General features: G+C 39.1%; 1 protein-coding gene across 1 annotated transcript in view; it reads right to left on the bottom strand.

Annotated features, from left to right (window-relative positions):
* APAF1 (apoptotic peptidase activating factor 1) overlaps positions 1–12,906 on the bottom strand; it is a 109,599-nt gene that overhangs the window by 17,081 nt on the left and 79,612 nt on the right. Inside the window, 4 exon segments of the mRNA XM_042781830.1 lie at positions 279–404; positions 3,626–3,742; positions 7,004–7,143; positions 9,913–10,042. Coding sequence (XP_042637764.1) covers positions 279–404; positions 3,626–3,742; positions 7,004–7,143; positions 9,913–10,042 — 513 coding nt within the window.

The following is a 12,906-nucleotide window of genomic DNA, read 5'->3' as shown; positions in this document are numbered from 1 at the left end:
CAAATCCCATGGTAGACAAGAAAGTTCAAATGAACTCTTTGTTTTCAAAATAACCTCCCAACAGAGGGTTCTGAGTCAAATTGTTTGCTTCACCCCCAGAAAATTTAAGCAACACAAATGGGTTTCAGCTGAGTGCAGGTACACATGGGCTGTGTATGCCCAAAGCCGGACGGTCTTAAAGAAGTCAGTCTTTAGGGTTCCCACCAGATTGGAGCCATACCCTAAGAGTTCTGCCAGAGTCAGCAACGCACATGTTAGGAGCCCTGGCCTCCTCTCACCTGAATTACAGAGTCATCAGAGCTTGAAATAAGAGTCCTTTCATCAGCTGTGAATTGCATGTGCCGCACAGCTTTCTTGTGTCCAATCACGGACTGGCGTTTCTTGGCATTTAGGAGTTCTACAATCTGTAAAGCAGAGTACCAGAGAAAATCAATCCAGAGTAGTGCAACGATATCCAGGCATTACACCCCAAAAATATTAAACTACAGAAGGGAACAGAATTTCCATGTCACAGTGCTTTCAGTTTTAACTAAAAACACACCAATGAATGGTATGTACAGACACATAGCCTAGAGTAACTCACTGGAATGACCAGATGTAGTAGGAACCAGTGGTCCTTCTGGGTACTCAACCACTCAATTCATTAAACAAGTGGCAGTCTGGGCTCCGTCAATAACAAAATGACATTTGAGATGATGCAAGAGAAGAAAGAAAAAAAATCCTGCATGAGACAAGACAAGCTCTCTATAAAACAACACAGAGACAAGGAAAAATAAAAAATGATGAGGGAACTACGTACAGTGAGAAAGGACATGAAAAGGCTGGGTGTCTGTGTGCTGTGAAGAGTTAAGAAGACCAAACACTACACTGAGAAAGTGGTATAAAAACTCAAAAAACAATAACTAGGGTCAAAAGGCTTTCAAGTAAATTCATGTTTAAAAAAAATAAGTATGTTTTATTTTTTTGCAGAATAAATTAAAATGTACTCAAGGGAGGCCTAAGATGACACAAGGGAGATTTCAGAGATTCAAACGTAACCTATGTGCCCGCGTGGTAGTTATGTTTGTGTGTCAACTTGGCTGGGCCTGGTTGAGTGGCTTGGCGGCTGGTGGTAGTTATTCCCCATGATGAGACTGGCAGTCAACTCCATGGTAGGCAGCTGAGTAGCTGCCTTTGGGATATGGTCTGCTTCCTGTGTATAAGGAGAAGCCTTGGGAATGGTCTCTAGCTTATGGAACGCTTGGACCCTGCATGCAGCCTTGTCATTGTTCAGCAGCCTGCCATGTTCTGCCAACCTTAGGACTTACAATGGACTTTAATTAATGACCTACCATGTGATCTGATGCACAACCTTAGGGCTTCTCAGAGGGCTAGTGGTTCAAACCCATCAGCCACTCCTCAGAAGGAAGGTTGGGCAATCTACTTCTGTAGTGATATCACCTCAGAAACCCAAGGAGGGGTCGTTATGAGTTGGGTCTGACTCAACGGCACACAACAACAACAACAGGGCTTCTCAGCCTCAGCAGCCGGCAGCTGTCTGAGTGAAGAAACGCTTCTAGCTCCAGTGGGCCGGGAGTAGGAGGCAGAGCTGGACGCCAAGGTTGAGGGGCTTTCACCCAGCCCCTAGAGCCTGGCACTTTGAACTTGGACTTCAAGCCTCCAAACTGTAACAATAAACTCCTGTTTGTTAAGGCCGTCCCATCTGTGGTATATTTTCTTGTCGGAGCAGCACTAGGAAACCAGAACAGCCCATAAAAAGTAAAGGGGAATCTGGTGGATGGGAACCTTTCTGAATGAGCAGGAGAAACAATTTCACGATTTCTATGGAGGGAAGAGGGAGTGGGGAGCAGGATAACAAAATAATTGAGCTCATGGACTCAGAGACATGGGTTTGAATCCTAGCTCTGCCACTTACTGATTTTGTGAAAGTTATAAAACTAAGAGAGTTTGTTGTTGTTGCTGTTGTTATGTGCTGTCTAGTCGAACCCGACTCATAGCGACCCCTCCTTGGGTTTCTGATGCAATATTACTATGGAAGTAGAATGCCTCATTTTCCTTCCGAGGAGTGGCTGGTGGGTTTGAACCACCAGCCTTCTGGTTAGCAGTTAAGTGCCTTAGGCACTATGCTAAGAGAATTTAGACATCTGTAAAACAGGGATGATAATATCTACCGTCTAGAGTGTTAAAAGAATTCAAAGATAATATTTGGCACAGTAAATACCTAATAAATGGTTGTTGTTATTATTTGATGATACTAGGCTGAACCATATGAAATTGCCATTTTATAGGTCAAAAACAGTTGAATATTGGCCATTTGGTCCATAATACATTGTTTATGTGATCATTTTGAGGCAGCTGAGGATGAAGATGAAGCACATGTATGTTTTACAAGTACTTTCCTTGAACTATGTCAAAGGCTTATTTCAAGGCACTTAGTTTTTAGTTTTTTGGTTTTTTTTTTTTTTTAAAAAAAAAAAAGAATGTGGAGCTGGCTTGGCAACAAGTAAAAAGGAAATGGGAGCTCAGGACTCCTTAAAAAGAATTAATATTATATGACAGTTTGAGAGATGAGACTGAGAGGGAAAGGCTAGGCTCACCTACAAATGTACAATCACTCTTTGCGTAACAAATACCCAAAATATGTTTTTCAGAAAAGTACCCTCTTAGCAACCATTTTTAGCAATCATTTTTCAAGGTAATGAAGAAAAAACAAGGTCTTAACTCTAAACGCATGCCATAATGGCTACGGCAAATATACAGTAGCACTGACATGATTTCCAAATGCTTCCTTCTTCACTTTGTGTCTAAGTATAAAATTCTCCTCTTTGTAGGGCAATAGGAAATGGAGAAACTAGTGTCATTTTTCCTGAAAGTGAATCAAAATAAAATAAATGTGGCTACTGCCACAATTAATATATTACGAAATAATTCTAAAAATCCTGGAATAGTTCCAGATAGAGGAAGAACCAACGTTCTCCGACACACTATTATAGAGCTAGAGAAAAAGTGCTTTGGTACATTTTATATAATAAAGAATAGACTGTTTTTATCTAAATTTTTTTATTTTACTACCCTTTTTGCCTTACAACCTGATTTTTATTTTATTTATTGCTCTAGTTTAAATTGGGTCCAACTCGACGGCACATAACAATAACAACAACTAGTTCAAATAAGAAAGAGTTCAGGTGGTGAGTAAGTGTACTTCTAACACCAAAAGTAGAACAGCAAGGGGGTAAAACAGGTAAACATAAGGTAACCCTGCACTTATACTCCCAATGAACCTTATCAGTACCAACGTGGACACAATTTACACCCTTCTTCTTCTAAGAAGGGGACAAAAAAATGCTCTTTGCATAGTTAGCTAAATCTGATCAAATTTGATATACTTAGAACAGCAACACAACTAGGTAGAGAACAAGAAACATAAATAGACAAGAAGTATGAAAGACAGCAGAAGTAACGGAAACCTGCCTGGATTTAAGATTACTTATAGTACAATGGAACAATGACAACTGTATCATAGAAAGACTTGTTCAGTATATAAGTGTACTATGCCAGGCATATAATTAATTTTAAAGAAGTATCTACATTGCACAGAATGACTCTGAGGACTATATCTGAATACCTCAATGGCTCCGTCTTCATTTCCAAATGCAACATACTGAAGACGTGGACTTAAGCAACAGCAACTAACTTGAGCTTCAGTCAGATAATCAATCTGACCTGTTTTTCCATTAATGAGCTAATGAAAAATAAGGCACAATCAGTTATTAAGCTGTGAGAGTAGGTTTTATTCTTTAGAACTGAGGCTTCAATTGCAAAACTGAAAAAAAAAAAAAAAAAAAACCCACAGAAAATAACCAACAAGCGCTCCCAAGGGAACCACAAAACTGTATCCCACTACCAGCAGCTGCAGTTAGCACTTCATGCTTGCATTTCATTTCACTTTTGCGGTTCAAATACATTTTCATAAAATAAAACAAGCTTTAAAAGGTTTAAAAAGCAGCTGCTGTGCCCATCACCTGAGCCACATCTGTCTGATCTGTAATCCCACACTAGCTCCACATCCTGTTTTCCATTTCTTCACAAAGGCCATGTTAATAGGCTATCACTTGTTAAAACACAATGCTGCTATTATTCAAGGAGGCTGGTGAAACAGACATTCCATAACAAGACAAATCCAAAGTAAAACGGGTTTTATAGCTTCCAAATCATTCACAAAACAGTGTTAATTAAAATTCTTTTTCTTTGGAGGGCAGGCGAGTATTGGAGAAGTATCCATAAGCATAATTTGGATTGCTGAATTGATCATGCTTAAATTAAGAGTACCCTGCTTCATCATCTGTACCAATGCTAATAATTATTATTTTTAATTCCACTAATAAAAGATGATTTATCACTCAACTCAAACAGGTGACCTGCAAAAATACTGATGAAGCTTAAATCAACTGTCAGATACCTCACTATAACTGTGTTACAACCTAAAAATCTTGAATTAATTTTCAACATGAAATAAGCAATCACCTTTGTTTCAGGTACAAAAATTATACGGTCAGTCAATCACAAGCAGCTTTTTCTGTATAATATTCTACCCAGCATGTTCCGCTCTGTTAGACATTCAAAATGAAGACTCAACTACTACAAGATGAATACCTTCTTTCTCTCAAAAGTCAATTTCCAGATACCTTCATAAAACAGTGGCTAAAAAAGTACTTCATTCACATAAATGAACTGTTATTTGGCAATTTAACTATCCTCTAAACTCTTCCACAACCAATGACAGAAAAAACAAGATACTTTTATACTCAGATGGCTTCTTTTTTAAGTCTCACAGTTATGACAACTGCTAAAGGTTACACAAATTTAATAAAAGAAATGTAAGCATGAGGATACTGAACTTGGCAAGAAAACTGCAGTGGAAAATATCCTAAGTGGAAGGAAGGATCAGTCTGCTGAACCCAGTAGTGAGGAATTCACATTCAATTCCACATCCTAATTCATTCCAGAATACAAAACATTTGGACCTCCCAATCAACATACAGAGAATAGTAGTGTAACTTGTAAACTATGAAATGTGTGGGATGTCTCACAGCTTGACTCTGACCACACAGTAGAAGAGGAGTCCCCACACACTATAGACAATTTACTCCCACCTATCTGTCTCCTAAATTTAGATTCTACTTAACCCTATAATCAGCTCGCAGACTGCTGCAAACCATAAAGACTTTAACATCACAGAACTAGTTGATGACGCAGAACTAGTTGATGACAAAGCTTGAACTCAAACCCGGGTATCCTGTGCAGAAAGTCACTGTTGTCTTCACTACACAAGCTGAGCTTTGCAGCCTTACAACTTGTTAGGCTCTGTCCTACTCTCTGCCAGTCTACCTCAAATTCTTGCCATCTCTCAGACCTTCCACGTGCAGGCTCCTTCTCTTTCTTTTTCTCTTTTTGTTCTAGTGCCTGTTTACTATCTCATTTCATTCTTTCACACATGTTCTTGCTCTCTATCTTTTAATAACCAAATCAAGAAAAACTAAATGCAAAGATTACATTAGCACTGCACAAACCTATCCCTAGAAGTATAACGCACTTACACTTCTATTAAGTATAAAGGCATTTGAAAAATAAGGCAATAAGCTCTATTCAGGTTCTTTAAAAGCTAATGAAAAGTCAGAACTCTGGTGGCACAACATCGTTAGAAGCTTGGCTGCTAACTGGAAGGTTGGTGGTTCAAACCCATTCAGCAGCTCCAGGGTAAAAATTACAGCCAAAAGCTAATGAAAAGTCCTAAAATATCAAATTAATTCTGAGAAAACAGTATACAGGATCATTAGCCCTCACCTGTCACAGGGTTTCAACCATTCCCCATGCTTATGTCTCTGAGAAAGTCCTCTGAGCAAGAGGAAATGTCTTAGTAGCTCACATAAAAGCCACAGTGACCCTGTCTTCCTTTCCTGGCTGTTGCTTTTACCACCTCTCTCAGCCACAGGTCACTGTCACTCAGCTCCACCACGCTGACACTTCCGACAATGGCCCACTGCTAGCTGTTCTGTTTGAGCTGCCCACATGAAAGCAGTTACTTTGTATTTGACCTTCAACTCTCCATGAGGTATTTGTTTTTGACTGCTGCCACTACCTATAATGCTATTACCACTTCCAGAACTTCTCTATCGTGTTAATGCCAACTGCACCAGACCTTCATAGAGAAAACACTTTTGTCACGCCACCAACAGAGTGCTGCAAACCGAAGCTTCTTAGGGGATCTGCTCTCTGAGTTATTACCACTTAAACCTGCTAAATACCATCCTGCCAAATCTCTGGTGCCCCTTTCTCTCCAGCCAGTCAAGAAACGCCTTCCCCTTATATGTCATACTCTTTAGACATGGACGGTGGGAGTGTTTAGGGCTGACATATTTAGATTCATAAAGTGGTAATAGTTTTTCAGTTTTCCCACACAATCCTTTCCTTCTCAGAGAACATAATAAGCATTCAACAAATGTTATTGAGCAAATGTATAAGTAAATGAATGAATGAATAGGTACTATTTAGTATGTGAAGCCCAGTTCCTCCCACTTCAGGTCCAATGGGTTACTCCTTCCTCATTTAAGGTGATTTTTATTCTTTCAAAAACTTTATTACACAAGGCCTCCATTGGTATGCTCATCTCCTTTGCACACTCCATCAGATATGTCCAAGACACTATTGTGCACAGGTTCAAGTTGGTTCTCATGGTATTCCTGAACTTCATGCAGGTCAAGGAACATAATCACAAATACCAACAGGAGAAGAATGAGGAGAGGTGAGGTATCACCTAATTTAATTCTAAATACTGGCATATCTAAGCCTCGGCTCAAGATTCATATATTTATTTAAAAATGCCTACAGGGTACCTGCAAGATACTAATTATGTGTGATCCCACATCCCAAAGCAAACAAGAAAACTGTGAATTGTGAGTTCAACCAAAACAATTTTCCCAGCTGTTTTCTAAAAAATACTCACTTGTAGACGTTTTATATTGTCAACTGCAAGAACCATCACTTCACTCTCATGAAATACAACATCTATTTCTTGTTTTAACACTACAGCAGAGTTCTTACATACTTTCTTTGTCTCCCAGAGCTGTTTAAGAGGTAAAGAAACTAAAATGAGTTATCAGTATGTTATCAATCCACTCTCTGAAATAACATAAAGACAAATCTTAGTCTTAAAGCAAGATACAAACTATGCTTCACAATCAAAATGCTTGAAAATTTTCAGTTATCAGATTAGAATTCAAGTCAATAAATATTAAAACATTCTATAGTAAAAAGTAGTTAATATTAAGATTATAAGCTCTGGACACAAAACATCTCAGTATGAATCCTAGTTCTACCTACAGCTGTGATTCTGAGCAGGTTACTTAACCCAATAACACTGAAAGCTGAGGACCTGCTGCTGCTGGTTCTCAAACTATTTGATACTGGTCCACGACAAGGTAAGGAGCCTGCACCTTGTAAATCACCTATACTTCTACACTGACACAGTGTGCTTAGTGATATAGGTGATTTTTTTTTTTTAATAAGACTTTCTTGATGAAGGAAGCGGTATGCTAACCTACCTTATGGCTCAAGCTCATTGAGAATGGCACTTTAAGTAGCACTAACTTAACTCTTCTGTGCCTGTTTCCTCAGCTATAAAAAGGGCTGTGATCATTGGTAAGTTAATACATGTACTGTACTTTGTACCAATTACCTTAACTACAAGAAGTACTAAATAGATTTTAGCTACCATTTGTATAAAACACTGTATATTAGATGCTACAAGGACCAGTAAGAGTTCCTGTCCTCATTGAGTTTATAATTTAAGATTTAAGTGTGAACCAGCTGGATGAGCTATGTGGAGCACTACAGCTAAGGATTATATCAAAACTGTATTAAATTCCAGGCAGAATTTGATGGGCACCATAAGAAAATAATACAGACAACTATAACATAGTCCACAAAGAGAATGTTCTACATTGCTACTATGCTGAGTAGCAACTGGGGTCTTAAAAGCTTGATAAGCGGCCATCTAAAATGCAACTATTGGTCAGTCCCCATCTGGAGCAAGGAAGAGTAGCAAGGAAGACAAGCAAGCATTTAAGGAAATAATTAGTTCAAGGGACTAATGCACCACACTAACCACATCCTCCACCAGCCTGAGACCAGCAAAAATAGATTGTGCCGGTTACCACTACCAACCACTCTGATCAGGATCGTAACAGAAGGTACTAGACAGAGAAAGGGGGAAAAAATGTAGAATAAAATTTAAAATCATAAAAAAGATGAGACTTACTGGTCTGACAGAAATTAGTAGAACTTCCAAGACTAAAGCCCTTAGATGCCCCAAGCCTGGAACTGAAACCATCCCCAGGGATCAACTTTCAGCCAAACAATAGACAGGCCTATAAAGTGAATTAATAACACAAGGGAGGAATGTACTCCTCGGTACAATCAACCTCACAAGACCAAAAGGGCAGCATTTGCCCAAAAACAAAGCCAAGACAGACAGACAGAAATGGGGAACCCATGGAGAAAGTGGAAAGACTGTTGTTACATTGGGGGGATTGCAAGCAATGTCATGAAACAAAATGTACATAAGTTGCTGAATGGAAAACAAATTTGCTTTGTAAATTTTCACCCAAACTATAATAAAAAGCTAAAAGAAAATGACATAGAGTTAGAGGGCATTAAAGGAGAGAGACACTGAGATAGTACCATAAAAGGAATATTAGGAAAGGTTTCACAGAAGGCCTGAAGAGCCTTGTAAGACTGTTAGGATTTCAAAAAGGAGAAGACAAGGAAGTAGTATATTCAGAACATAAGAAATCATATAAGCAAAAGTACAGAAAGGAACTAACTATAAGGTGTTTGGGAAAATGTGAGCAGTCTAGTGTAGGCTGCCTGTAGGAAAACGGAAAAAAAAGACTAGAACATGAAGCCACAGCTCAAATGGCAGATTTAAACCAAAAACCAAACTCACTGCCATCGAGTCATTTCAGACTCATAGCGACCGCCACTGGGTTTCCAAGCTGTAAATCTTTACAGAAGTAGATCACCCAATCTTCCTTCGTGGTGAAGCTGATGGGTTTAAACCACTGACCTTACGATTAGCAGTCAAGTGCCTTATCCACTCCACCTCTAGAGCTCCTTAAATGGTACACTTAGGAGCATGTATTTATTTTTGTAAGCCACTGTCTGGTTTTGAGCAAATTAACCTTGATTGTGTTGGATATTAGGGAAATATCTTGAAGCTGCATGTGGAATAGTTAACGAGGAAAAAAAAAAAAACTTTTGGCAGAGACTAATACAACAATGGGAGCTCTGGTAGCACAGTGCCTAAAGCACTTGACTGCTAACCAGAAGGCTGGCGATTCAAACCCACCAGCCACTCCTCGGAAGGAAGATGGGGCAATCTACTTCCGTAGTGATACTGCCTCAGAAACCCAAGGGGGGCTCGCTATGAGTCAAGTCCGACTCGATGGCACATATCAACAACAACAATACAACAATAGAGGGAACAGGTAATGATGAGGGCAGCAAGGTAGAGATAAATGATGGGTAATGCAAAGGCAGAATCAGAACTGGCAAGAACTGGGTAGGAGAAGTCAGGCAGAAAAGCCAAAAATTACTCTGAAGAATCAAATGTACATTTAAGTTAAATGAAATGCATTTTAATCATTGGACTACTCCAGCACCTGGCCCATGGTAATGTTCAAGAAACGTGTGCTGAATGAATGAGACTGCTATATTTCATACCACTGCACTTTTTCTAGATGAGTATGAACACAGCATATCTTGTTTTAATTGCCCCAGTGCTCCCCATCAATTTCTTAGTTTGTAGAAGATTCAACTCACTATTAGTAAATGGCTAAAAAGTCTCAGTATTACTCACCCTGACTGTCTGATCATCAGAAGATGTCAGAAATGATGATCCATCAGGAGAAAACATCACAGAATGAACCCAACTTAAATGTCCTCTGCAGTCAGCTACTTTTGCACACGAGTCTATATTCCACAACTACAGAATAAACACAGTACACAGGAAATCATATTCATAAGCATTTTGAACATGGTAAGAATATTGAAAACAGCAAGAATGACTTAGTAATACCACTTCTAGGAATACAGTCCAGAAAAGAAATTAGCAAAAATACAGAATGACTTATACAGAAATTATTCATTACATCACTATTTTTAATAATAATAACAAAAAAGAAACTATCCAAACGATCATCAAGAAGGAACTATCTGAATAAACTACAGTGGTTACAATTATGTGATTACATAATGAAATACTATGCAGTTAGAAAAAGTAATGAGAGAAATCCTTATATACTAATGATAACTAATCTCTTGAATATATTAACAGAAAAAAAGCCAAGTACAGGAGATCATATATATTACCTTTTATATAAGAGATGGAAATACAATATGTGATTATACAGATAGAAATGGATATAGCTCTCTATATACATATAGATGTCTGGTTATATATGCAAAAATAGAGACTGGAGTTACCTATGAAGAAGGAAGGAAAAAGAGTAGAGAGCAGGGGACAGGGATAAAAGTGAGACTTCTGCATATATAACTCATCATAAAGTCTTACATCAAAACCACGTAAATGTTCTACTCTATTTTAAAAAAAATCAGTCTAAAAGAAGAACTAGATAAACATAAGCAGCTTCCATATTCAGCCTATTTTCCATTAATAAACCCCAAAAAACCAAACTCAATACCGTCGAGTTGGCCCTGACTCATAGCGACCCCTCCTTGGGTTTCCGAGGCAGTATCACTACGGAAGTAGATTGCCCAACCTTCCTTCCAAGATTTTCCACTAATACTGTCATTTAATCTGTTATTTAATCCTTATTTCAGGTGGTGTAGTGCCTAAGGCATATTTGACTGCTAACCAGAAGGCTGGTGGTTCAAACCCACCAGCCACTCCTCGGAAGAAAGACTGGGCAATCTACTTCCATACAGATAACACCTCGGAAACGCAAGGAGGGGTCACTATGAGTCGGATCTGACTCGACAGCAGTGAGCTTATCTTTTTTTGTAATCCTTATTTGAAGTGATTGAAAAACTCTACAATAAATGAATATCCTAACTGTAACGCGTAAAGATTTCTCTTTGTAATTCATGCTTACAACAAATTGTCAAAGTCTTCCACCAGCCAGGCTGTATTTTGTCCTGGGTTCTGTTGCAAATTACCCAAATTTATTCTGGTCTAAAGAAGTATTATATGCGCCTGAGTTCCTCTCCTTACACTTTAATTTACAGACTTACTTTATGATTCCAGAACTACATGAACAAAACAAGTACTTTTCACATGCCCAATGGTTTTCATTCAGTGAGTTCTATGGTTACGAACTAATTACATGAAATTTTATCTGCTTTATCCCTCGAGTCCATACTGGGGCACACAGAGTGAAAGGCCAGAAAGGAAAGTGGTTCCACAACTGGGAAACATCCCTTGAAAACCTTTCCCTCTCCTCCCTCCTTACTTTCCCTACCTCTCCCCCATCTGCCGTCACTAAGCGCCTCCCAAACAGAGACTACATAGCAGCACACAGTTAATGCACTCAGCTGCTGACAGAAAGGCTAGACTTCAAGTCCACCGAGAAGTGCCTCCAAGACAGGCCTAGCAATTTCCTTCTGAAAAATCGGCCACTGAAAACTCTGAAACACACAGGGTCACCCTGAGTCAGAATGGACTCAACAGCAACTGGTTTAGGAGCTCCTGCGCGGCACAAACGGTTGAGCACTTGGCTACTAAACCAAAGGGGGCAATTCAAATATACCCAGAGACACCTTGGAACAAAGATTTGGTAATCTACTTAAGAAAAAGCCACTGAAAACACAGTTCTACCTTGATATACATAGGGCTGTCACAACTTGATGGCACCTGGGTTTTGGTGACATTTCAAGAAGAAAGACATTATTTCTAGGGGCTTTCTAAGGACAGCAGAGGCTAAGGATTTCAGAACTGACAGGAAAGGCTGGAGACAGAATAAAGAGGGAACTGTTCCTCCCCTCCTAAAAATCCTGATGAAACTCAAGAGAAGAAAATCCCAGTGACACCTACCTTGAGGATCCACAGGAAAGATCTCAGCTGTGAAGATCTCCTAGCAGTCTTCCAAGCCTCTGTCCAAAAGAACACTTCCTACAGCACCCTACTTCTTCCCATTGTTTCAAACAACAGTGGAGCTTTTTCACTCTCATTGTCTTGCTTCCAAGGGGAAGTTCTTTAGTGTTATCATATCTACTGTACTTAGAATTAGGAGGGAGCTACAGAGCTCATCCCGTCATTCTCTGTCTGTACCTCCACACTGACGAGGCACAGCTCAGCAACTCTCCCCCTACATCTTCTTGGTAAGGGGCAAGGTTGGCAACCTCACTAGAAATGCCTGAAATAACACTGACAAGTACTTGCAGCAGTCACCATTCCCTCGAGGAGGGGTCTGTAAATCAAGTAAATCTCCCTATTTTCCAGATAAAGAAAGACCCATACTCATTGCACTGGGACTGTCATCTCAAGAGGCTTCCATCTACCTGGTAGTAAGACCACTCAGGGAATGAGTAAGAAAGTTTAGAAAAACTATCCATCTTTAAAGACAAAAATGTTATCAAAGACTTAAATGTGAAACCTAGGACTATACAGTTCCTCAAGGAAAATTTCGGGTCAAATTTAAGGGCCCTAATATATGGCATAGACTATCAAGCATAATTCAAAATGCACAAACAGCAGAAGAGAAGCCAGATGATTAGGACCTTCTAAAAATTAAATTTTTATGTGCTTCCAAGACTTCTCCAAAAGAGTCAAAAGAGAACCTACAGATTGGGAAAAAATATTTGGTAATAACATATCTGACAATGGACTTA

The sequence above is a fragment of the Orycteropus afer genome, unplaced genomic scaffold, assembly GCF_000298275.1.
Source record: "Orycteropus afer afer isolate SDZICR_OR568_19922 unplaced genomic scaffold, OryAfe1.0 scaffold00177, whole genome shotgun sequence".
NCBI lineage: Eukaryota > Metazoa > Chordata > Mammalia > Tubulidentata > Orycteropodidae > Orycteropus > Orycteropus afer.
Note: the sequence above shows the minus strand (reverse complement) of the source record. Positions and strands in the feature narration are given on the sequence as shown.